Source organism: Astatotilapia calliptera, chromosome 23 (genome assembly GCF_900246225.1).
Source record: "Astatotilapia calliptera chromosome 23, fAstCal1.2, whole genome shotgun sequence".
Classification (NCBI taxonomy): domain Eukaryota; kingdom Metazoa; phylum Chordata; class Actinopteri; order Cichliformes; family Cichlidae; genus Astatotilapia; species Astatotilapia calliptera.
Genome location: NC_039323.1, coordinates 5,843,830 through 5,868,143, shown reverse-complemented (window position 1 = coordinate 5,868,143; position 24,314 = coordinate 5,843,830). Strand labels below are relative to the sequence as shown.

At 39.5% G+C, this 24,314-nt stretch overlaps 3 protein-coding genes across 3 annotated transcripts; 1 reads left to right on the top strand and 2 right to left on the bottom strand.

Moving 5' to 3' along the window:
* Nucleotides 1-53: 53 nt before the first annotated feature.
* Nucleotides 54-7,267, bottom strand: LOC113016361 (uncharacterized). Its single transcript, XM_026159144.1, has 6 exons — nucleotides 7,165-7,267; nucleotides 5,131-5,409; nucleotides 4,602-4,958; nucleotides 4,151-4,198; nucleotides 3,637-3,753; nucleotides 54-658 (listed from the first exon to the last, which is right to left on the bottom strand). The coding sequence occupies exons 2-6, from the start codon at nucleotides 5,171-5,173 to the stop codon at nucleotides 498-500; spliced, it is 726 nt and encodes a 241-aa protein (XP_026014929.1). The 5' UTR covers nucleotides 5,174-5,409; nucleotides 7,165-7,267; the 3' UTR covers nucleotides 54-497.
* Nucleotides 7,268-8,645: 1,378 nt separating this feature from the next.
* fsd1 (fibronectin type III and SPRY domain containing 1) lies at nucleotides 8,646-18,040 on the top strand. The gene is made up of 13 exons (XM_026159389.1): nucleotides 8,646-8,864; nucleotides 9,580-9,675; nucleotides 9,754-9,885; nucleotides 11,654-11,755; nucleotides 11,976-11,998; nucleotides 12,423-12,544; nucleotides 14,660-14,869; nucleotides 14,958-15,056; nucleotides 15,170-15,317; nucleotides 15,411-15,493; nucleotides 15,898-16,149; nucleotides 16,370-16,458; nucleotides 16,559-18,040. Exons 1-13 carry the CDS (start codon nucleotides 8,850-8,852, stop codon nucleotides 16,667-16,669), a joined length of 1,482 nt encoding a protein of 493 aa, XP_026015174.1. The 5' UTR covers nucleotides 8,646-8,849; the 3' UTR covers nucleotides 16,670-18,040.
* Nucleotides 17,942-24,098, bottom strand: LOC113016512 (signal-transducing adaptor protein 1-like). Its single transcript, XM_026159390.1, has 13 exons — nucleotides 23,840-24,098; nucleotides 22,261-22,332; nucleotides 22,026-22,145; nucleotides 21,872-21,928; nucleotides 21,625-21,776; nucleotides 21,202-21,333; nucleotides 20,830-20,899; nucleotides 20,117-20,219; nucleotides 19,926-20,024; nucleotides 19,406-19,477; nucleotides 19,219-19,269; nucleotides 18,973-19,104; nucleotides 17,942-18,861 (listed from the first exon to the last, which is right to left on the bottom strand). The coding sequence occupies exons 1-13, from the start codon at nucleotides 23,924-23,926 to the stop codon at nucleotides 18,797-18,799; spliced, it is 1,212 nt and encodes a 403-aa protein (XP_026015175.1). The 5' UTR covers nucleotides 23,927-24,098; the 3' UTR covers nucleotides 17,942-18,796.
* Nucleotides 24,099-24,314: the final 216 nt, after the last annotated feature.

Here is a 24,314-nt window from a genome sequence, read left to right as displayed (position 1 = left end):
ATTTTATCAGAGGACGTATTAAAGTGTTAGCCTAAGCACGACAGAAAGCCACGTTTATTTTGAAAATAAAAAGAAGGACACAGTCCATATATAAGAAATTAACGTTTTAGTCTCCTTTAAAAAAATAATACAAAAATATACATATGTGTGTATAAATCTTCTCCATACTCCATTCAAAAGCTATTGGAAACATTTCCAAATATTCAGTATTCATCATATTCAATATTAAGTAATACAATACAAAAATTAAGGGAACAAAACCATGAATTTACACATTCAAACCGCATTCATCATCTGCCATCTAGTGGCTCATAAAAGCTACTTCACCTGCGCATTTTAAAAAACGTACAGTTTGAATGAAAAAACCCTAAACCAGTAATCCAGATGAACAAAATGTAGATCCGACAATAATGAAAGGGGAAAGTTTCTTTCAGTGTCCCGGTGAAATTAGCTGTGAGGACCTTTGCTGGCATTAGTTTGTGAGATCCGTGACTTGTTCAGTGTCTATATCTCCGTTTGCCTTCGTCGTATCTGCTGGCAGGACTCGGGGTCCGCGGGTCTTGAAAGGAAGAAGCTGCCTTCAGGCTGACCGCCGCTGCGCTCATGGACGGCCGAGGTGAAGGCTGTTTGTTGGGGGTGTTTGCATAGATGGGCTCTTCTGGTGGACGAAAGGCAAATACAGAATCAATGGCATATCATTTAATTAATGTATATCTGCATTTGAGCTGTAGGACAATCTGTAGAACAAAAGCTCAGAGGGATTTTTTTTTTTTTTTGCTTATCATTTGGCTGATTAGACTTTAACGTAGTAATCAAACATCACTGAGACCAAAATGCAGGAAAAAAAATACAGTTTTACCCTAAAAATGTTCTTATTTAGTTTTATTAGTTGAATTAGCTAATTTTGATTATTGTGCAGTTGACTAATTGTTACACACTGCAAAAGAAGCTATTTAGATCCCCAACCACAATGAAAACAGTGATGAAATACAGTGTAAACACATAACACTATTTATTTACGTCTTTATTTCCTTTTTTCCAGATTTGTAAATTTGTAGATTTATATATATATATATATATATATATATATATATATATGTATATATATATATATATATATATTTTTTTTTTTTCTAAATACTTTTCATATGTATGCAGTGCTGCAGAAACTGTGCACCCCACCCCTCCTTTCTTCTCAAATATGTTTGCACTGAGTAGGAGATGCTCTGTATGTCATTGTACATCTGTATAGTGACAATAAAGGAATTCTGTTCTAGTCTATTCAGTGATGAAATACAGTGATCTACAATAAAGACTGATTTCTGTGCAAGTAACTAAATAACATGACCTTATTTTTCATATGTAGTATGTCAGCATCAATTATCTGATCATTTGATTTTTAGAGAAAGACTGCAAGTCACGTCAGATGTTGTCCGTCCAAATCTTTATATATTTGAATATACATAGTATTAAGAGTCAATATACATCTTGTTACTACAATTGCTTTACATATTTTATTATCAACTTAATACTAAAGTGGTTTTGCAATTTAAAAATTGATCAGGAGATGTAAACTTGAAAGTTTCCTAACAAAAGAAAAAAAATAGTTTAAGATGGGAATTATTCAAATGTCAAATATTTATTTTTAATTGTAATTCATTTCTATTTTAACAGAATATCCTTTCTGCCCCGAAAACTGTACATTTGGAACCACGTGTAAGTTTTTCTCACGCTTTTCAAAAAAAAATGCTGTCACTGTAAATTTAATCTTGACATTTTTTACTGAAAGGCAAAACATTTTGCAGTGCAAACATTCATTTGTACTGCAAAAACACAAGTGTTGACTCAGTGAAATCACTTGACTATGATTCAAAAGTAAAAAGATTCATCAAATTAATACATCAAAGCCTTTCAAGTTAAAGTTCACTTACAGTCAAGATAGTTAAATGTCAAAGAAACAGAGTCAGTACCAAAGTCCCCTGGAATTTCTGTATTTAATTTCTCACTGCGACACAGATGTGCTAGTCATAACTATAAAATAACTAAGATTATACATTTTTAGGTTTTGTTTTATTTATTTTTATATTTATTTTTACTTTTGTGTTTTCAGTTCAGTTTAGTTTCAAAAGTCAGTTTGGTTGTTAGTTTTTGTTGTTTTAAAATTTCAACTTTCATCTCATTTTTATTCATTTCAACATTAATATTAGCTCTTATTGTTATGTTGCAGGTGCTGTTTGACATATTAAAAGATTGAAGTTCAGAATGGTACAGCGATACCCGAGGGGTGCCCGAGTCTCAATAGGCATAAGCACTCGCGTCCCCTTGTGCTGGTTATATTGACAAATGTGGCCAAACTTACAAAATACTTAACTAAAATTAATTTCCTTTATATTTTTATTGTATATGATATCGTTTCAATACCTTTTTCTAAAGCAGAGGTTTGCTTTTTATTGCCGGTAACTCTCTTTTTTCCCTCATTCTCCTCAGTAGTATACTTTAATACATTTTCTCAGTAACACAATACTCCAAACAACAATTTGTGTCAATCAGAAACCACCTTGCCTGGGTCATACGTGTGATTTTACAGCTGTTTGGCAGTACTTTCAAAGCTTCACTCTACATCTGTTTTTTCTCCTTCCTCTGTGGCCATCAATGGTGGCCAAACAACCACATGTACTTGCACAAGCTGCTGGTTGCCTACATAAAGAACTGCTTTGTCCTCTGTGGTTTAAAGTTAGTTTAAAAAATGTGTCAATGACTTAAATCTGTGAGCTAAATACAATCTTATGATGACGAGTGGGACTGAAGTCAGAAGTTTTAAACTTAATTTTTTGTCAGTTAATGGACAGAAAAAATGAGTTTTGGAAAAAACATAGTTTTCCAATCATAATAATACCAGTTTTATAGTCAAACCACTTGTAAGGGCTTCAGTAATCATGAAACAGCTCAGTTTATTTTGCCTGTCAAATATGGACACTACAGAAATCTATCTGTAAGTAGTAAAAGTGCTGGTTGATGCAGATGTGGATGGGCTTTTTCAGCTTTGCCTGTGTTTTATTTCTGCAGATATCTGATATTAATAACAGTGCTGATCACTTGTCTACAACCAGATCTCAAAGTGTTTACCTCGAGCTCTGCTTCACAAAATAAACTGCGGTCCTTGTCTCTGATGTCTGCTAGAAATTAAAATCTTTTTCTTAAGTGAAACCGCACAGGAGGAGAAGACATCTATTAGTGACAGCAGAGTTTGTCTCACGGTGTGCTGTCAAACCACACTAACCACTTTCTTGCTTAGTTTGTGTCCATCAGCCACTACTTGGGAAGGTTTCTGCAATCATAAAAACGTCTTCTCTCATATAAAAAAATGAGAGGTTTTCTTCTTTTAAATGCAAATATTTGCAACGAAATGAATCAGCCTGTACTGTATGCAGTGTAGATTTGAAGTGACTGTAGATCTTGTGAAGTTATCTTGTGTGATAATTTGCTTTTTTGTTGCTTGACCTCTTTTTCTTATAGAGCAACTTTTATCTCAGGCTAGCAGCTTCTGTTGCATACAGCTGAAGCACAGCTTATCTGCAATCTGTATAGACTGTCGATGATTATCTAAACCTTCACAATGAAAAGAAATAGCACTACCTCTATTCTCTTGTCTTCTTGAGAGTAGGACACATGTGACCGTCAGGATGAACAGGATGAAAGAGGATGCTCCCAACACCACCCATATCCACCAGTTGTCACTCAGGGCAGGAGGGTCTGCGGGAGGAAAAGTTTGCCCTGAAATGTGAACGCATTTAACTTACAAGTAACTCTCAAGTTACACCATGGATACAATAAAATGAATTGCTGCGTTATGTGATCACTTTAAAAGATATGTAGTCGTTAAGTCAGCCCTTTTTATGTAAAGGTCCACGCACTTCCTGTGAGCAGTACGCATCTGACAGGACGAATGTGAGCACTTTGAAACAGTTTTGACCCATCAGCTAGAGCTTTTATCCCCTGTGTAAGTGGACAAATGACACCCACGCAGAGCGACACTGAATGGAAAATCTACGCAGCTCAGTATCTCCTGGGTCCTGAAAATGTCCTATGCCTTTTGAGAACTGCATACACGCGCTCTCTCTCACATGCACACGCACATACATGCACACACCTTTAATATTCGTCACATTTGACGGGTACGTTGTAACTTCACTGTCCGCTGTCGTGGAGGAAACAAAATTATATGAGAAACATTCATTGCAAGCCAGGACATTTAAATTAGTTATGCATTCATTCATGACAAAAAAGCAGGTGTTAAGGTGTTTGTAAGCGGCATATAAACATGTAATGGTTTATAACACATTAATGTTAAAGGTGGGTTGAAGTGGATGCTGTTGTATTTATTAACATAAAAATGATGTCTCCATACTAACAGAGGAAGTTGTTGACAAATATAGATTACCTGATAAAAAGTAAAGTGCTTTTTATCTGTGTACTACTGTACTGCTACATTTTAGTGTATTATACAGCATTTATTAAATGTTTGTATACTGCTCAAAAAAGTTATGCAAGAGACTTAAAGTAAAAAATTAACAGTTTTAAAAGCTAGAAGTGATACTTACAAACATTTACTTCTGTTCCACTGCTGCGGATTTCTGTTAAACTGGGAATCTCTGTTGTGACTTTGCAAAAGTACCATCCACTGTGGTTTGTATTAACATTTGACAAAATGCATTTTGAATCTTCATTTTCAGTCTTGTTTGCAGGTTTGTTAATGATTTTGTGACATATTGACTCGTTGGAAGAAGATTCAGATTTCTCAGATTTGTTGGAATACCAGAAGATTCGATATCGCTCATATTTCTCAGTGTCCAAAAAGCAGTACAAAGCCAGGTCTGATCCAGATGGAACTCTCACTGTTCTTGTTTCATTCAGAAATACAGCAGTTTGACCTGATATCACCATGGCTGTTGCTGCCACTGTAAATAGAAAAAAGAAGATATTTTACTTTTTGAATTACAAAATAGTTCATGTAGACAAAAACTACAGACAGGAAGACGAGTTTCATTCTTCAGGAAATGTGCACATGTTGCATTTAGCATGACACTGTGTCTTTTTTTAATCTGTTAAATATAAAATTGGGAGTCTTACCTGTAAGTAGCATCAGAATCAACTGCTTCAGCGACATTTCCATCTTATCGTGTGAGCAGTGGTCTTCTAATCGTCAGTGTCATCCTGTCTTAGCAGCCTGCCTTTCTGCACATCTGACAAAGCCAGACGTAGAACTGGTGTGTGGGCGGTTGGGTTGGTGGGAGGGAGGAGTAGGGTTTTTTTCTTTTTTTCTAATACTGCTCAGTGTCAGTCAGTTACTTTTACTATTGGAGATTTAGGCAGACACGGCAAATGAAGATGGAAACTGATGTAGGCTTTCTAAAGAAAGCGGAGAAAGAGAAAGACAGAATTATTGACCAGACACACCAACTCATTTTTTATACCTAACAGTTTTAGTCACTAGAAATCAAACCTGACTACTACTCTTAGGCCTTTCTATAAAAAAAAAAATATATATATATATATACCCTGCATTGCTCTGCACCTTGTGAATTCCTCAGTGATATAAATGTACATTTGCTGACTTTCTTGCTGTCACCAAATATAAAAAACATGAGGATGATGTGAAGGGGTTGTGAAACCCCTGTGGGTTTTAAGTGCAAGGGTGCTAAAACTCTACTCGCCTCGTCTCCACACCGTCTTACTAGAAAAGTAACATCTGGCTTCCTGTGACAAGACACAACTAAGCAAAATGGCTTGATGAACTTTCTGATCCAGTCTCCAACCACAATCTTGACAAAAAGAAAGAGATTCAACTCATATATATTACATATATAAATTTTCTTGCATTGTTGTTTTATAAAGTGAACACAACAAAAGGCTTTAAGAACACAACAGTGTGGGTGGCATTTTGCATTCAGGTGTTTAAAGTGTAAAGCCGCGCTGCATTGATTTGCTCTGAAAACTAATCTTTAATTCACTAACATTATAGCAGGTGTCAGTGTATTATTTGTTCCTGACAGTGAAAGAAAGAAAAAAGGCCACAAGACGAGACATCTGAAGGTTGCAGGGGGTGTATAGCTTCTGAAACCTCAACCCTATGATCTTTTTTTTGTCTCTGAAAGTAGGTCCTGTTTGTAATGCAAGAAAAGAAAGAATCTTAAAATCATTTATTTAGTAGGACTCTGTGAACACAATACACTTCATCTTTTATGCTGTTATATATGAAATGATAATAAAATTCGGACCATTTTCTAATTACTGGTGTGGTTTTTCATAAGAAACGCATGTCGATGCATAAAAGCAAAAGAAAAAGACAAAAATTACTGTAAAAAATGTTGCGCTTTGAAACAGCTGCGGGGTTGTTGTTTTTTTAATCAAACATAATGCAAAATTTACTTAGTATACTGATCAGAATCAAGAAATGTTACCAACATTTAGGTTTTAGGGGAGCGATACTTAAAAGGGTTTTTTTTTCTTTCTATTCAGAGAACCAGTGCAGCTAAGTCAGAGTGGGTCTTTTGTTTGCTGCTGAGCAGACAGGAAGCTGCATCTCTTAAGTTAGGAGTCTCTGTTGGTTATTTTTAATTCCTTTGTTTTGAGTTACACTTATTGGCCACTTATTGGTCGTTTCATTGTTGTTTTCCTTCATCAAAAGTATGCAAGTTTGCGGTCACTGTGATGTGACCCATTCTGAGGACATAGAAATAGAAAAGAAAGTTGTCCAAACGTGTCCAAACTAAAATTGTGAGTACAAAGGTCACGTATGCTTTTATACTTTGTTTAAAAATCACGTTGTCATCACTTTTAACAGTTTTAAAGGTTATGAATGGTCTCTGTGACACAATACACATGCACAACACATAGTTATTTTCTTTATTTTTCTCATAAGGCAAGAGGCCAAGAGAGAGGAAGAGTTGTGGTAGGCCCTGGTCAAATAGACATACTCAAATACGTGCTCACATTTACACTTCTGGGCAATTTATAATCACTAGCTGACCTAACATGCATGTGTTTGAGAGGACGGTGGGGGAGCGAGAAAGTCAAAGCACCTGTAAGAACAAATGCAGACACAAAGAGAAAATGCAAACTTACATGAGCCGACAGTTAAATTCAAAGTCGGTGCTTTCTTACTGTGAGCTGATAGTGTTATCCACACAGCACTTTTAACAGAGGGGAGCCCAGTGGTGTGGAGGGTGGCATCTTGCATCTCTCATATCAAATTTTCAGTCTGAATTTAAATGAATAGAAAAAAGGCCAACATCAAGCTCTGATATGAAGTAGTGACATATATGATACAGTTACATCAAAACAAGCACAATACTTGAGTAAAAGTTTTATTTATTTCCATATTTCTAACCACACCTTAATGGGCAGATTATTCATTCATTTAATCTTTATTTCAGTTGCAAAACACCATCCAACAAAGAGAGGATACCAGTGTCTCTAGAATTAATACTGGTAATGTCTAGTGTTAAACATCATTTGCATTTAGCCCGTAGTGATTTCATATTAAGCCTGCAAATATACTTACACCCAGTAGTTTTAAATATGCTGGCTCCAGTAGTTACAAACATCTTACATGCACTGAGCCATCGTCACCCTCATGACGTCATTGAAAGCTACATTTAGTTTCGGTAAACTCATTTTCCTGTGCACATATATGCTAGAGCTGTACAATATGCACAAACTAAAGGAAAGAAAAGCACCTTGCTCTACATAATGATCTAAATGAAGACCCTCCCTCCGTCTGTGCATGCATTAAATATGCTGGTATATACATTATCGCACGTTGCCTACAAATATCATCATCACGTGTTTTTGTTGTTGTTTTTATTTTTTGCTCTGTCCAAGACATCTGACCCTATTACATACACAGTAACGTTATTGTAGGACAATATGAAGTCTATAAAATCTTAAATGTTTGTTTTCCTTGGTTCTATAAATAATAACATCGCTCTTACAGACACTGTATATGATTTTTTTTTTTTTTTTTAATCCACAACATATGTGAAGAAGCTAATAGAGACCAGCACTACCACGGCTAGAGACCACAAGATCATCCAAATTCATAATATGGTTCACCATACTATTACCAACCATGCGCTCAGTTTTACATCTCAGATTAGAGATGCTGAATAAATAAATCAGTATTTAGGGAGATATAGGCTCCAGCACTGCTGTGGCGACTTATCTGGTAATATAGATGTAGATTTCAGGTGGAGCCTTCTCCTGCATTATTTAGAAGACATTCATTTGTGTCCTCTACAAAGAAAAAAGAAAGAAGGAAGCAGACACAGAGTTTTGTCTTTTTAGTAGCTAAAGTAGATACAGAGATTTTATAAATAACAGGAAAACCTAAAACCATATCCAAGAAGATTTTTATTGGGACCCTAAATGGCTCTGTATTGTGTTATATAGGCTATTTAAAATCTATCTATCTATCTATCTATCTATCTATCTATCTATCTATCTATCTATCTATCTATCTATCTATCTATCTATCTATCTATCTATCTATCTATCTATCTATCTATCTATCTATCTATCTATCGCGTTGTCCTTTCTCTGACTGCACCTGAAAGCAGCATCCCTCACCCGCGCCACCAGAACATCACTACCCAGAATCCCCCCGTGCCGCATGCGCCCCGCTTACTACGGCCCAAAGGCGTTGGTGGTTGGTGTCCGTCCGAAGATGCGTTGCTCTCCGGCAGCATCAGTACCAGCTCCGCCGTGCTAATACACCAAACACCGGGGGACGGAGGAGACATACTGGCGGTGTGTGGAGCTGCGACCGCGCCGGTGCACCTGACTGCAAGATGGGAGACCAGAAGGTGAGCCGGAGCCGGGGGAACAGGTGTCTCTGATGGGGGAAGCCGTTTCAGGGCGTAGTGTACAAAGGAAGGAGGGGGAGACGCGGCGATATGAGGGAGTTTGTGGATGCAGCATGGGCTTGAATTCCTCAGTCGTCTTGTTTTTGTACTCGGTGTTTGTTCGGGTGGATGTGGGGTCGTTTCTGTGCTCGCTATCGACCGCTTTCTTATCGACAAGTATCGGTGTAGCAGTCGGGGACGTGGGGAAGGGGGCCTTGGCGTAGCTCCTCTTCCATCAACAAACATTGCACAGTTCTTCTGTATGAATGGGCTTTTTCACTGTGGCGTCGGAGCAGTGCAGCAGGAGTGGCAGCAAATCAAAAGTGTGGGTTTTTCTGTGTAATATTGTGTGTCCGGTCTTTGAAGTCGCCTGCGTAACGATTGCGGAGCTGCATTATTAAATTATAAATGCGCATCCTTCCGCCCTCCCTGTGCACCGAGGGTAGGTCCCTCTCTGATCTCATCTGTTTAAAAGGGAGCTCAAAGCCTAAAGCGTTATGTGTCCACTCATCAGACAAGGGCTGATTAACACATCTTATCCACAGAGGAGGCTCTCCTGTGCGCTAATACAGGGATCCTGAGCCTGCCTGGAAGGGTCAGATTGTGTGTGAGTTCAAAGCAGAAATGTTAAGAAAAATCTGAATTGACTAAAGGAAAATTTTGTCTTTTTCTTCAGGAATCTCTGCGGAAGATCACCCACACACTGGCCATGAAGAATGAGGAGATTTCCAACTTCATCTGCACTCTCAAGCAGAGTCTGGACAACTTGGAGGTACAGTAACGCGAAGGGCTCAAGTTAAATTTGATCTCAAATGATACCCTGAACTTTTTTTTTCTGCTGCGACACCAGGCAAATTCCAACCGGGTGCAGGAGGACCTGGAGTCTGAATGCAGCTCCCTCCATGCTGTTCTGGACGAAATGAAAGAAAATATGCTGACCCGTATCAAACAGGAGCGAGCAAGCCGTACCTATGAGCTGCAGGTAGCCGTTATTGTTTCTTGATTTGAAAAGTCTAGATCTTTTTAATCGGGGGGGCATCATTGCATGGCTTAGACTTATTACCTGTCTGCATACGAAAGCAGGTGTTGCATCAGTGCTTGTGGGGACGTTGTTTCATTCTTTGTTGTTGTACATCCCATGCTCATCTCTTGATCACTGATTGAGTAAGGCGGTTCACAGGATAAAACCGGAGCCTCCTGACCTTTAAGTCAGACTAAAATCTAAACTTTTCTAAGTGAACAGCAAGCAGAATGCAACGTACTTTAACACGATCTGTTAAAAAATACTGTAACTGTACAGAATACAAACCACAAAATTACAGATAACAGGTTTAAGTGGAGCATCATCGTGTTTGTCTTAACGTTTATGTTTTTTAATGCCACTGTAATTTATAATATTGGTGAGAAGCGTTTATCCTTCAAGCTGAATTCTAAAATGCTTCACATGTTCGGTTGTACTTCTCTTGAAAGTGTGTTGACTTTATGTGTCATTTGTTGGTTTGGAAATGCCTCTGAGGCATTAGGAAGACAGTAACAATAGCTAGTAATATGTTTTGAAGTGCGTTGCCAAGCTTAGAAAGATTTATAGGGGACTATGGAGCAAGACAAATAATATTGCCACTTCCTTTAAACTGCTACCATCTGTACGGTGCTGTTGTTCCCCTTTGTTTGGAAAAAAAAAAAAGGTCCAAACTGTCATTTATTCCTCGAACCATGAACCTCCTGAACATGAATGGTTTGGCCAAAATCGCCCCAAAGATGCAAGGAGACTGAAAGTGTCCGTATGTGATTGTTTTTAAGTGGTGTGTACAGAATCAGGTGACTTCTGCTCCAATCAGCTTTCAATGATTTCCACCATAGCAACACTGTTTTTTACTTTTTTTCCTTTACATTGCTTTAGCTTGTTAAAGTGCTTTAAAAAATGAAGTAAGAAAGAAGACCATAGAGAGAGAGCGAGAAGAGAAATATACGCTATATGCCTCAAAACTACTGAGCCATCTCCACATTACACCTGCAGGAGCTGTTCAAGCATGGAAACCCATGCAGTGAAGCTCCCGGCACACAGTGTTTGTGCTGGTGTTAATGCCAGAGGAAGTTTGGAACTCTGCAGTTACTGAATCAGCAGAGCGTCGGCGAGTTTTATGCACTCGGCGACCCCGCTCTGTAACTTTATGTCATCGATATAATTCATGGCTGAGCTAGCATGGTTCCTAAACACTTCCATGTTGCAACAAGCCTCTTACAAGAGATCTCAACAGAGGCATCCTATTACAGCACCATCGAATTCAGTGAGCCATGCAGTCTGTAAAGGCCGATTGCATGCTTGATTTTCATACACCTGAATTCAAAGATTACGAGGCGTGGTCCGATACTTTTGTTCATATTGTGTAACAATAAACAAGGTAAGGCCAGGAACTTGCAGCTGTGGAGCCAGAGGTACCTGCTGCAGAGAGGAGGTGAAAATGACTCATCTCAAGTTTGCATTTTTTGCTTTTTTTTACTCTCTTTCTTTGCAACATTTATTCCAAACTAGCTGCATGAATGAAGGCTGATCTTTGTTTTCATTCATCTCAGGTCAAAATACCAATAATTCAAAAACGTCTGTAGCCTCAGGACTGAGCGATGACTCTCAAATGATGCAGCTAGCTCCATGGCTTCTGCTGGCAACACAATCAACTTATTATACAGACGAATAACCTGTGGGAGTTTGCAGATGCGCTCCATTTGACTGTAAGTTGGTCTTTTCTCAGAGTCAGCTGAGCGCCTGCTCCAAAGCCCTGGAGAGTTCAGAGGAGCTTCTGGAGATGGCCAATCAGACGCTCTGCTCCTCTGAGACGGACGGTTTTACTCAGGTAACTGACAGTCATGCTGCTGCGCCGTTTGATGTGAATTTCAGTGTCCACATACGATTTAATCTGTCCTCCTTGTGCTGTCATACTAGCAGTGATTTTAACATGGCCACCGGCAGCTTTTTGTGTTGAATGACAACATGATGGGCTCCTACTCAGTTCTCTCTTCGCTCCGTGTCTCTCCTCTTTTTTTCCTTTCCCTCTCTGTGCTTCTCCTCTCCAGGCGGCCAAAGACATTAAGGATAGGTATAGTACTCAGCAATCCATTGCTTTCCTTTTGTCATAGCCTCCTGTAACCAGCGAGCCATCTAATGAATGTAGCGTGCATGCATTCAAACCTGTAGCCACCGCACCCATTTCATAGACAGTAAGCACGATGGAAGCTTTCCACTCTTTTGTCTCTGAGTTTCCCCACTCTCATCTCGAGTCTGTGCCATCCTGTGTCAGCCCCTCCCTGGATGAATGCTGCTCCCTCTCTAGCTCCGCTTTTTGAATTAGGGTGATGAGTTCAGCGCTAGTATGTCAGAAATGTAGTTAGTGGTCTTTTCTTAGTGAGCAGTACTAGAATCACCTGTTTCTTCTTTGTCGCCCTCTGGTTCAGTTCAATAATAGACCCGCACTTGTTTCCACCCCACGTCTTTGTGTGTTTTTTGTGTGTCTTTCTCCACAGCGTCACAATGGCTCCAGCCTTTCGCCTCTCCCTGAAGGCTAAAGCCAGTGACAACATGAGTCACTTGATGGTGGATTTCAGCCAGGAGAGGGAGATGTTGCAAGGACTCAAATTTCTCCCAGGTCTGAAACGAAGGAGTTGCTGACTTGCACAACATTAAAGCAGCACTCTGCTTCTCTACTTCTGTTTAATTTTACACACCCGGTTGATTGTTTAAAGCTTCTGTTTAAAAGGGATAACCAATGATAAGAAAGTTACACATGCACACTTAGTTACATCTATACTCGACTCTTGTAATGCACTGCATAGATTAGTAGGTCAGTTACTTGTTGATTATTTACAGGTAGTGTGCACTACAGAATCCAATATAAAGGAAAACTGTTTGTGTTTAAAGCCTTAAATGGTCTTGCACCTGGATATGTGGTAGATAGTCTGCCTCCATACACTCAATATCATTAAAGTGTGCCACTCCTGATCATTCCTCTGATTGATGCTTTCTGAAAAGAGGGATGTTTGCCTCGGCTGTTTTTGCAATCGGATGAGCATCGCCTGTGACGGTTGTTAAATCTAAACTGAAAATGTACCTCTTCTTTTTCTTTTTTTTTTGTCAGGCTTTTGGAAATAGTTCATCTCTGGAGGATAGGTTCCTGCTGTAAATGTTGTGTAGCATCAATATTCAGGAACATGTTTAATTTATTTAGTTTTAGTGGTTTTTAATGTGTTTATATAAATAAAGTTAAAGAGAGAAGGGCTGAAGGTCAGATAAAATTAGGGGCTGCAGTACAGCTGAGCATAAGATTAGTAAGGATTATTTTGAACTCTACAAGAGTAGCTTAGCATGATTCAGAGTCCAAGAATTTAAATATGGAGCTGAAATTGAGGTTCTCCTTAACAGCTCTAGTTACTAATAATTACTTTGAGTAATTATTAATTACAGCTGTAGTATTTTACTATAATTAGTAACTAATTACTTTACAGTTTTTGTCTGAAAAATTACTTTTTTTGGTATAAAATCTGCATCTAGTCATGTCATTGTCGGCTTTCAGTTGTTTCTCTGATCAGCAGAGCTGCACGTGAGGGCACAACTGTCTCAATCGCATCGGAAGTTAAACAACCTGTAACCTGCCTGCTCCCTCGTACAAAGTCCAGGTAGTTTTTCACTAGGTCATATAGTAGAGCAGATAAAATATGAGGAGAGTTTACAGCAGCTAGGCGGGATGTGCGTCTGTTCAGGCAGCGGGATCTCCTAAACTAAACAGTGTTTTTGAAGCAGGCTGCGTGATCCGGTGTGCTGCATGTGGGAAAAGGGGGGAAATCTGGTTAACGTTCCCACCTGAGTTCATGTGTGAAAACTCTTTTAAGATTTGAGCTTTTGTATTGTTACACCTTGAACTGCTACACAGTACATGTAGTCTAACTTCACCTCAATGAATTTCAAAAGTAAGACGATGCAATCTAGATAAAACAACCCGAAATGAGTCACTGCACATTACACTTAATTTCACAACACAATGAAGTTAAGAGTTCAAAAAAATACTTAAGAGATTCTGGTCAGGCTGTGTTTGGTAGATAAAGTATAAGCTGCCACCCTGGAGGTGTTGTTAAGCGCAGTGTAGGCATTTTTGTGTTTTTTCAACCAGAACAAAAGAAAGGGTCGATGCTTGCTGTGTGTTAAACTTCCTGCAGTATGTTCCACTTACCAGCATTTTTTTATATTAATGAGTCAAATGAATACATGTGATGTGACGGGGAGTTACATACAGCAATAAAACCACAGAGAAGTATCACTCCACAGCTGTGCGAGACCTCCTAACCTCGTTATTGCACCGTTGCGGTTTGACAGCCTACATATGTAGTGTGGGTCTCAATCTGATCTGAATCGCCTGCTTTTAGCTGTAAAGCTAAGACACACAGAGCTAAGACACACTGCTGGTTAAACAGGATACAGTAAATAGAAAAGGTGAAAGTTTATCAGATGAATGTGAGTGAAGAGTTGGGCACAGAGAAGGGCGACTTTTTTTTTATCAAGTGCATGTAAAAAAAAATAAAAATAAAATAAATATTTATATTTTGCCACAAGGTCATGTCAGACTTCTTTTAGGAAAATACTGCCCCCTTGTGGTATTAAATGCAGCTTTAATATCGAACTGTTACACTTCTTGACTATTTTAGTAAAGAGTAGTGAAAGTTGACGTTGGACACAATCTGTAACAGGTAAAAACTCTTTTTGTCTTCAGTTCCTGCTACTCCTGAGATCCAGGTGTCAGAGTGCCAGGTGTGCGACAATACGGTGACTGTAGTTTGGAGTTTACCAGAGCCTGATAGCAAGATAGACCACTACATACTAGAACACCGGCGCACAAATCACGAGGGTCCACCTCGCATCCGAGAGGACTACCCCTGGATGGTGGTGGAGGGGATACGAGAGATGGAGCACACTCTCACGGGTAGGAAGAGGACTGTGAGGTGATGTTTGGCATTTATAGTTAAACTTTGAGTAGATTTTCTAACCTAGAAAACTTCCCTAATTCCAAGGTCTGCGCTTTGACACCCGGTACTTGACGTTCAGAGTGAGAGCGTGTAACAAGGCTGTGGCGGGAGAGTTCTCTGAGCCGGTTACACTAGAAACCCACGGTGAGAATACTTGGATCTGGCTGCTGTTATTTTACTATGACTGACAAAAGATGTGGGGCTTTTCAGTTTCCTGTACACTAAAAGAAAAACGTTGCTTCTTTCCCAATATCCAGCTTTCACTTTCAAGCTGGATGCTGCTTCAGCTCATCAGAACCTGAAGGTGGAGGACTTGAGCGTTGAGTGGGACAGCAGCGGAGGAAAAATACAGGACATCCGAAAAGACAAGAACCGAACCAACTCACCAATGCACTCCCCAGCCAGGTTTGTAAGCTGCTGATTTCATGTGCTAACTCTCATTATGAATAAAGCTCAGAAATATTGAATCTTTCTAGCTCGTGTCTTTTCTGTAATCAGGTCAGCCCTGATGTCTCCTAAGAGAGCACCGACCGCCCGGCCCGGCAGAGACAGGTTTACAGCAGAGTCGTACACAGTGCTGGGTAAGAATACGTGCAGCAAAAAAAGAGGGAAGGACAGACACAAACTTGTTTTTGCATTACCAAACCGCCCCAGATTGTAGATTGTAAGATACAATGTTAGAAAGTTACACAATAAAGTAATCTGATCTTCCTTACCGCCCAAGGTGAACTAATTAGTTGGTGTAATGAAGGCTTTACAGGAGAAGAAATGATCCAGATTTAAACCAAAGGGTTTTTTTGTTGTTTCTTTTAAATACTGCACTTTTTACATCTTTGGATATTTTAAACAGAAATCATTTCCACATAACTAACTTTTCAAATCAGATTTCCATCTCTTAGCAAGGCAGTTGGTACATAACCACAGCTGTCAGCATGCGTAAAGACAGTGGCGATTGTTTTGACGCTGGCCTTATGTGTCGTGACAGCTGACACTGTGATTGATGCTGGCCAGCAGTACTGGGAGGTGCGTTTCGACAAGGAGAGCAAGGCCTTTGCCGTGGGCGTAGCCCTGCGGAGCCTCGGCCGATTCGACCAGTTGGGGAAAAGCAGCGCTTCCTGGTGCATCCACCTGAACAACTGGTTGCAGCAGAGCCTCACAGCCAAGCACAACAACAAGGCTCGAACCCTCGACTGTCCCATCCCAAATAGCATCGGAGTCTACATCAACTACGATGAAGGTAGGATCCAAACAGATCAATGGGTGAACTCAAAGATTTAGTTTGCCTCAGCCACAATTTGGTAACTGGAACAAAATGAAATAAAAGAAAAAGACTGTTTAGCGTTATTTGTGGATTAAAGTGAAGCAAGAATAAGGCTACTTTAACTTCCATACATTTTAAAAAGAAAATCTTTATAAAATAAACCGTTAAGTATGTTTGCCTTTGTGTTTCTCTCCAGGTATTCTGTCTTTTTACAACGCCAAAACTAAGCAGCTGATGCACACTTTTAAAACTAAGTTTCAGCAGCCAGTTATCCCAGCGTTCATGGTGAGGAAATTCAAGCCTATTTTTGTCTGAAAACTTTGCACCACCTGCTGATTTATTTATTTATTTTAATAAACTGCCTGTCATGTGCTGCCCCCTGCAGGTGTGGAACGGGAGTTTCTCTGTAGTGACGGGCCTGCAGGTTCCTAGCGTGGTGCAGAGCGGCCAGAGGAAGAACAGCGGCACCAGCAGCTCCAACGCCAGTCTCAACTAGACACATCCATCCACCTAGCCAAGTGGACTCCTCCCACCTCCACCCAGCCTTGGTCAGCGCCGCAGATCATCTCCTCTGCCCTGACGGCGGTCGAAGCCATATCGCAGAAGAGTTAAATCACTGGAGTATGACAGTTTATCCTGTTCCACGTGCAGTGTCTGTGTTGCATAGAGACGAACTTTAGGTGGGAAGAGGTGGGTCTGCTGCTCCCTCAGTGACAGAACTCTTCAGATGTATGACTCTGGCTGTTGTGAATGCTGGGGATACAGTAGGTGTAGGCTTGCTAGGTTTCCTGTCTCTGCACATCCATTTAGCACCACTGCTGCTAGAGCACTGATTTAGCGCTGGCCGCTGTCCATCCTTCTGTCAGCCGAACTGTTGTGCAGCCAGCTGCTGGTTCAGGGTTACGCTCTGTCCTGTCTGCTCTCTCTCCCTGTGCCTTCCTGCTCATTTCCAAAAAGATGAAATCGGGTACGCTAATAAGCTTTCTGTTCCAATTTAAAACTATGTCAGAAAAATTTGGATTAGCGGTTATTACCTATCCAGCCAGCAACCAACATACGGTCTATAACCCAAATAACAACCTGCACCTACACCTGAATCGCTGCCAGCAGCTTTTAGATACAAGAAATTAACATATTTAGGATGCTGAATTTGTTTTGTTGCCAAGGCATGTGCATTTAACAGTGTCTATTGTATTTCATATAATAGCCAGGACCCACACTTTGGGCTCTTTTGGCTCCTGCTGAGGTTTTGTTAGTTTAAAATCAGAGATGGTGTTATCTGTGGAGGAGTCTGTCGTACAGACTAAAAGTCAGAGGCAACTTCCTTCATTTTAACTCCTTGTAGTGAAGTCAGAGCGCTCATGTGGCTTCAGGATTTTTGAAATGATTGTACTGTATACTCACATAACTGCACCCTAATGCTTGTCCCTGTATATGCACCATTTCTTTTGCAGCAAAGAGTTCCCATTATGAGTAGTGGACTGCGTTTAGTCCTAAATATAACAAATAGCTAGGCAGTAGCTGGAGCTAATAAATCATATAATACAGATTAGCCATTTATGGAGCCACCCAGGCGAGAAACTAAAACGATAAACCCTGAAAACTTAGTCTGAAGTCTGTTTTTGTGCACCGCCTGACCTCTGAGAAGCATCCACCTCATGCTGTATGTAACACACGGTAACAGTGTTGCTTTGCCACATTTCTCCCTCTACGTGTGTTCTGAGTAATGTAGCCTGCGATGCTTTAAAGAAGCGAGAGTTCTGTTGACTTTGTTTCACATGCTGACAGATGTCAGAGTTTATTGTAAATAGTTTAATTTTTTCCACTATAATGTATCAGTCATTGAGGTAATAAAGGAGTGAGAGCACTGTGTTTGTCCGTGGATGTCTGTCTCAAAACAGAAATCAACAAAGGAGGACAAAAAGGTTTGGCTGTATGAATAATACATAAAGCGGAAATAGACCTGGCACAGACCGTCATAAAACCTATCCTGTTGCTGCATGGCACCTACTAGAATTTGCTTGATCACATGACCTGATGCGAAAGAGCAAGTTTTACTTCAGTAAAAAAAATAAAAAATAAAAATTTTATATGATACATTTACAGAAACCAAAAGTTCGTCTGGCAGTTCTGTTTTTCTTCATAGGGCTGCATCACTAAAAAGGTGGGCAGTAATACACTACAGTTCAAATATGAACATCCTGCCTGTAAGGCAGAATATAACCATTGTAGCTATGGAAATCTTAAAAAAACAAAATCTAAAAACACTGATAAATGTGATTCAATAGAACAAAGAAAAAAAGTGCCACTTTCATTGGCAAATGTGCAAAATGTACAAGAGAAAGGTATAGATAATGTGACATGTGCACTGCTCTTTACAGTTGATTAATTTGCTAACGAGTGTCCAAGAGAAGCAAAAATCAATAGCACGTTAATCCTCTGAGAGGCTTTGCTGCTTCTGTGCTGCCGACAGAGCCGAGCTACACTGCGGAGCAGGGGGAGGTTATCAGCGGCCCGTTTCTGCTCCCATGTGTCGGTTCATCTTGCAGGGACGGTCTGACACAGCAGCTTTGCCATATTGTCACAGATGGAGATTGCTCTCAGGGGCTCCCGTCACGAGAGGTCACTGGCACTTGCCCTTGTTTTTTTCCAGCCGAAGTTTCAGCTCAGATATTGTTGCGCGAGCAACTAAAAGCAACATGAGAAAAAAGTAAAAATAACTATTTAGAAAAATTTAGAAAAATATTAAATGTGTTTCAGATTTCACTGAGGTAGGAAAAAGCCTTAAAGTGAACCTACGCTGATTATCGGGGTCTGTAACGGCTTTCACCTTCACATCTTGTTTTGTGGTTGAAACGGAGGAGGGAAAAAATTTGCGAGGTGCAGGAGTTGGAGGCATGAGTGGAATTTTCTGGGTTTTCCCTTCTGGTTCTGTAGTGAAGACAGACACATACAAGGGGGGAAATTAACCATGCAGCGTCAAAGTGAATATTTTCCAATAGTTTCTTAAATTAGAAAGCGAGATAGAGATCGAGAGCCACTTACGTGGCAACGGATTGACTGAGGAATCTTCTGTCTCTTCTGCTTCCTCATTCCCTGTTTGAACACAGACATTGCTTAGAAACAGTAACTGGAAAAAATGAAGTCACACCTGTTTACACTTGTGAAACATAACAAAAAACTCATGATGGATGAGCTGATTGATGGCACATGTGACAATGGTGATACTCACAGTTCTCATTCAAATACAAGCACTCTTCCACTGGCAATTCCTCTGGTTCAGGAGATGGTGTTTTTCTACAGACTGGAAAATAGAAGACATGATTTTGATTATTGGAGCACCTAATAAAAAATAAAGAAAGAAAATGACCAGATTTTAAACAAACAAACAAAAAAACAGGTACTATTTCAACCAGCAACCTTGGGAAAACACAAATATGCAGACAATAAACACGGCATATTATGTTCAGGTAAATAAAGGTTAACGTAATATGTTTTAGTCACAGGAGTCTGGAATGAATTCAATATCATTTCAAACGATTGTTTACTGTGATATTTTGTGCAGATTTTCTTAAATTACAGTTTAATTAATTAAAGTTTAATGGTAATTAGCATTTAATTTCAAAGTCCAGAGCCAAAAGAAGAAACTAAAGTTAAATCTCAAGGAGGAATCTCCCAACTGCACCAAAACAAAGAGGCTTACAAAGCAGAGTAAACAGACTGATGTATGAGTTTGTGTTAATGGAAAATACCTGGTTTGGGAGGCTTGGAAGGAAGGCTTGGTGGAGGACCTTTTTGCAAGGGCTGCTGAACACTCTTTTCTCCATTTTCATTATCAGAAGAAATATAAGCTGTTAAAAAAAGTCCATAGCTTATATTAGTCATGGAATAATTATTACAGAAGAACAAATAGAGACTGGACTATATCAGGTTCTGTACATACATAATTTCTTTTCATATGGTTCTTCAATAATGAGGGGAATCAAAACTCCGTCAGTTGATGTCACTAAATAGCTGATCATATCGTGCAGAGTGTCACAGGTGACCTGCACAGAGAGAATAATCAAATACACAAAGTTAACAAGGGTGTGTGTGTGCGCGTGTGTTGACTTGGTCATTTATGGACCTGCAACGATAAAATGTCTTGCAGGAACTGCAGTGAGCACTGCTGCTGAAATTCACTTTACAGACTGAGGTGTGTCATGAGAGCACAGAAGGAAATGTATGCAACTTTCAAGCACAAACCTAGCGTTGTACCCGCAAACTAATGCAAAAAACCACACACACCAGGCTGAGTCGTGAAAACAGCAGCCAGATTAAAACAATCATCTGCTGCCATGACAATTTTATTCCCACCACAGCCTTTACTGTTAAATACCTTATTGTTTTCCAGGAGGTCATAACACTTTATCTCTATCGCCAATAAAACCATGAAAAAAAAAGTTCTATCAAGGGCAGCAGTGTGTGTGTGTTGCACTGTTTGTCACTGCCATGTGGGTGTAAGCCACACACAGAAGATTTCATAAAGCAATAAAAAAAAAAAGGCAAAACCTGTATAGAGAATAAAAGATTCCACTTAAGTTACTCAGTTGCTCCTTTCTTTGAGGCACACATGTACAACTGAACCCAGAATTGGGCTTTGGTGTTAATACTCACTTTAGGCTCCACATCAATGATGAAGCCGCCGTCGTGTTTTCGGATCACGCGGTAGTGTTTGACTAAAGGGCTGCAAGAAAAAAAATGAATAAACTTTAAACCTGAATAAAATACCAGCATAGTTATTGCTATCAGCCACGTTGGGACACTGTGCAAAGCGTAACGTAAAAACAGAATAAATAAATCCATATTTCAGTTCTACTGTGAATAAACAATATGATGGGTTTATGAGGTTTTCAGATCACTCCATTCTGTTTTAATTAGCATTTTACGCAGCATCACAACTTTTTGGGAATTAAGTTTGTATATTATTTGTGTTATGTATGAATGAGTGAGTACATGTTTATATCTGTGTCCGATGTGTGTGCGTACCTGTCCAAGTCCTGCCTGGTGCTGACAGCGAAGGAGCTCCCATCGCTTCCAGGTCTCAGCAGCAGGTTTCCTCTTTTGACTTCTCTGTCAAGAAGCAGCTCGGCCTCCAGGCGGGAGACATTGTGGTAACAGCTATAGGAATGACACAAATGTGTCACTCATCAGCAGCTGAGCTCGGTATATAATTAAATTCTAATGGAATGCATATGCAAAGAATGTTTCTGGCATTAGAGTCAATCTTGACTTCTTTCCAAAGAAAACAAAATTCCAACATGTCTGGCTTCTTTTCTTTTTTTTTCCGAGAATGAAAATGCAGATAATTCAGTTAAATACCAGTTAACGCATTTACAGTTATAGCAACACCTCTTCGCCATAAACATAGTCAGCAATAGTGCAAAAGTCACGAGTGTCTTTGATACTGACGCTGGCATGTCTGCTTGTAGGGTGACATAAGAAGGGCAGCTGGTCTCAGCAGATGGAGGGCTGTTCTGTTTTCTCTCAGTTTCCTTTTGTACTGCCTCTTTCAGCATGTGGATCTGACCTGGCAGCAGATTCAGAGAGGTGGGCACAGCCAGCTGCAGGAATACATAATAATAATTTTAAATACTCTGTGTTACATCTACAGCTTGTTATTTTTCTATAAAGTGAGATAAAGGTTTGTACCACAGACCTCAGCCACAGCTTGGATATAGCCCTTCCAAAACTCACGAACTTCTGCATTTGGGACCTAAAGAAGTGACAGAGGAGGAGGAAAAGGTCAAAAACAGAGCATCCTCCTTTGATAGAAATCAGACCAGTTGCATGTATTCCACATATTCCCTTACGGTGAATTTGATATTTCCGCCTTTCAGTCGGAGATTGAATCTGGCTGCATCCAAGTTACGGTCCTGTCTGGTCTCATCTGTTACTGAGATAAATCCACTGAGATCCAGTTTCTCTATGTACTGATAAAACACACACAGTCAAAGAGGGTTAATCAAGAAAAGTTTGGGGGGGTTTTTGTTTGTTGTTTTTTAAAAAGAATAATTCAAATTTGTGAATTTCATTAAGTCAACTTACATCGCAGTCCTTTTTGTCATTGAAGAAAAAAAGGGTGTTTCCACAAAGGGCGGTCCACAGTTTCTGAGATGTCTGCACACAAAAGAAAAACAGCTCAAGAAAAGTGACGAATCCAGACACGTGGATAGATATTTTAAAAATAAAATCATCCATTTTCTTTTATCCATTTCATTTATTTCCTTCCAAGTAAAGAAGAAAGCAAAGTTACACAACAAAGGAAAAAACAACAACATCAACAAAAACCAGGCTGATGACATTTCTGGGAAAGACCTGATGAGTCAACTGATTCCTTTACCGCAAAGGAAACCGAGAAACCTCAACAGATACAGGTGTATGATATTAATAACTCTGCTCTACATGCTTGTACAATGCCTCCCCAGACTTGTTTTGCCTAGACTGAGAAAACCAGAGACATTTCATGTATAATTTAATCTTATTTTGGTCTACAGACAAAGCAAAGACCCGAATGAAGCTCTCTTTTTCCATTTTCCAACACTGTGACCTGCTGGCAAATATTAAGGCTGATGGCAAAATCTCTAAGGCATTCGATGCCAAGCTCAAACAAATTGTGTTGAATTTATAAAGTGAGATAAAGGCTTGCCTTTCAGTCTCATGTGCACAGTCTTATCAGTAACACCTTGTAAGAACAGCCCTCAGGATTTATGATCTCTAAAGCTTGATGTTCTAGTTTATATCTTGTGTTAGTTCCTGGTTTTCTCAAATGATTACGACAAAAGCAATAAAGAAGTCAAACCAGTCTGACAGGCAGAAAAAAAATGTGAAAATGACAAGGAGCTTCTCTACCACAGTAAACAACTTTGTTTACCTGGTTTTTTCTATCTAGGTCTTTTACCTACATCTGTTTTAAAGGGTAACTGAGCAGTAACCATGCCAATGCAGTGCTGTTTTATCATTTCAAGCATAACGTTGTAAAGACTAAGTACAAATATTACATTGGAGTACAGTTTATATAAAGCACGGGCTTGTGCAGGAAAAAAAAACTACAGAACTACAAACAAAATGAAATATTGCCCAAAAAAGCATAGAAGTCCTCTTTGAAGTCACTAAATGGCCCTGACATTAAAATGAATAAGTAAATAAAAATATTTAACAGTTGGCAGTTGTTAGGAACATTAATGGCATGTTCTGCACATGGTTGGCAGGTCAATCATTCATGTTCCTCTGTTGTTACCACACACACACACACACACACACACAACAAACAGAAAACATATTGCAGACTAATTGATTGCTTTACAATAAGGAAACGAATTTGACAACATTTCAAGCAAAAGTGGTCACATTTTTGCACTTTTCAGTTGTAAGGATTTGCTCTTTTTCTCTCTCTTATATATAAGAGTAAATTCTTTTGGACAGTATCAATCAATAGAAAGACTTTGCTTCATCAGGTCTTGATCGTTTATGAGAAATTCATGGACATTTAAACTCAAAAACTGACTAAACTGTTTGAAAGTTAAAAACCTGAAGCCTCGATGGAAAATAATGACATGTTTGCTGTAAGCGTGAGTACACAACGGTCACATATCTGCACAAACAACCAAGCAAAAATCTTATTTACCTCATCATTGAATGATCTCTTCTCCATGTATCCTTCATAGTAACAGTTTGGCAGCTGGTCCCTCGGTCTCCTTGTTCGCTTTGCCATCACAGCAAGTGTCGTTGTTCAGAATAAGTCAGATTATACTGTGAATACGAACTCAATTCTCCTACAAATGTATGAAAAGTGCCCCAGCTGCCTGACTATAAAACAACTCAGTCCTTGGGCCACGCCCTCGACCAATGATTGGTCAAAGAGCGAAGTGGGTGGGTGTTTCTTGAGGACGGAAACTACCTTTTCTTGCAACTTGGAACAAACTCCAGCGCCTGGTATTTACACCTTAATGAACTTCAAAAGAACTAAAGCACAATGCTCATCAGAGCGTGTATGTTCTTCAGTCATTATTTACAGTAAATAATTCACAGGTCATTAAATGGAAACAACGCAAACCATAAAGCTGTTGAGCTGGAGCGTTAGCTTTTTAGACCTGCCATCA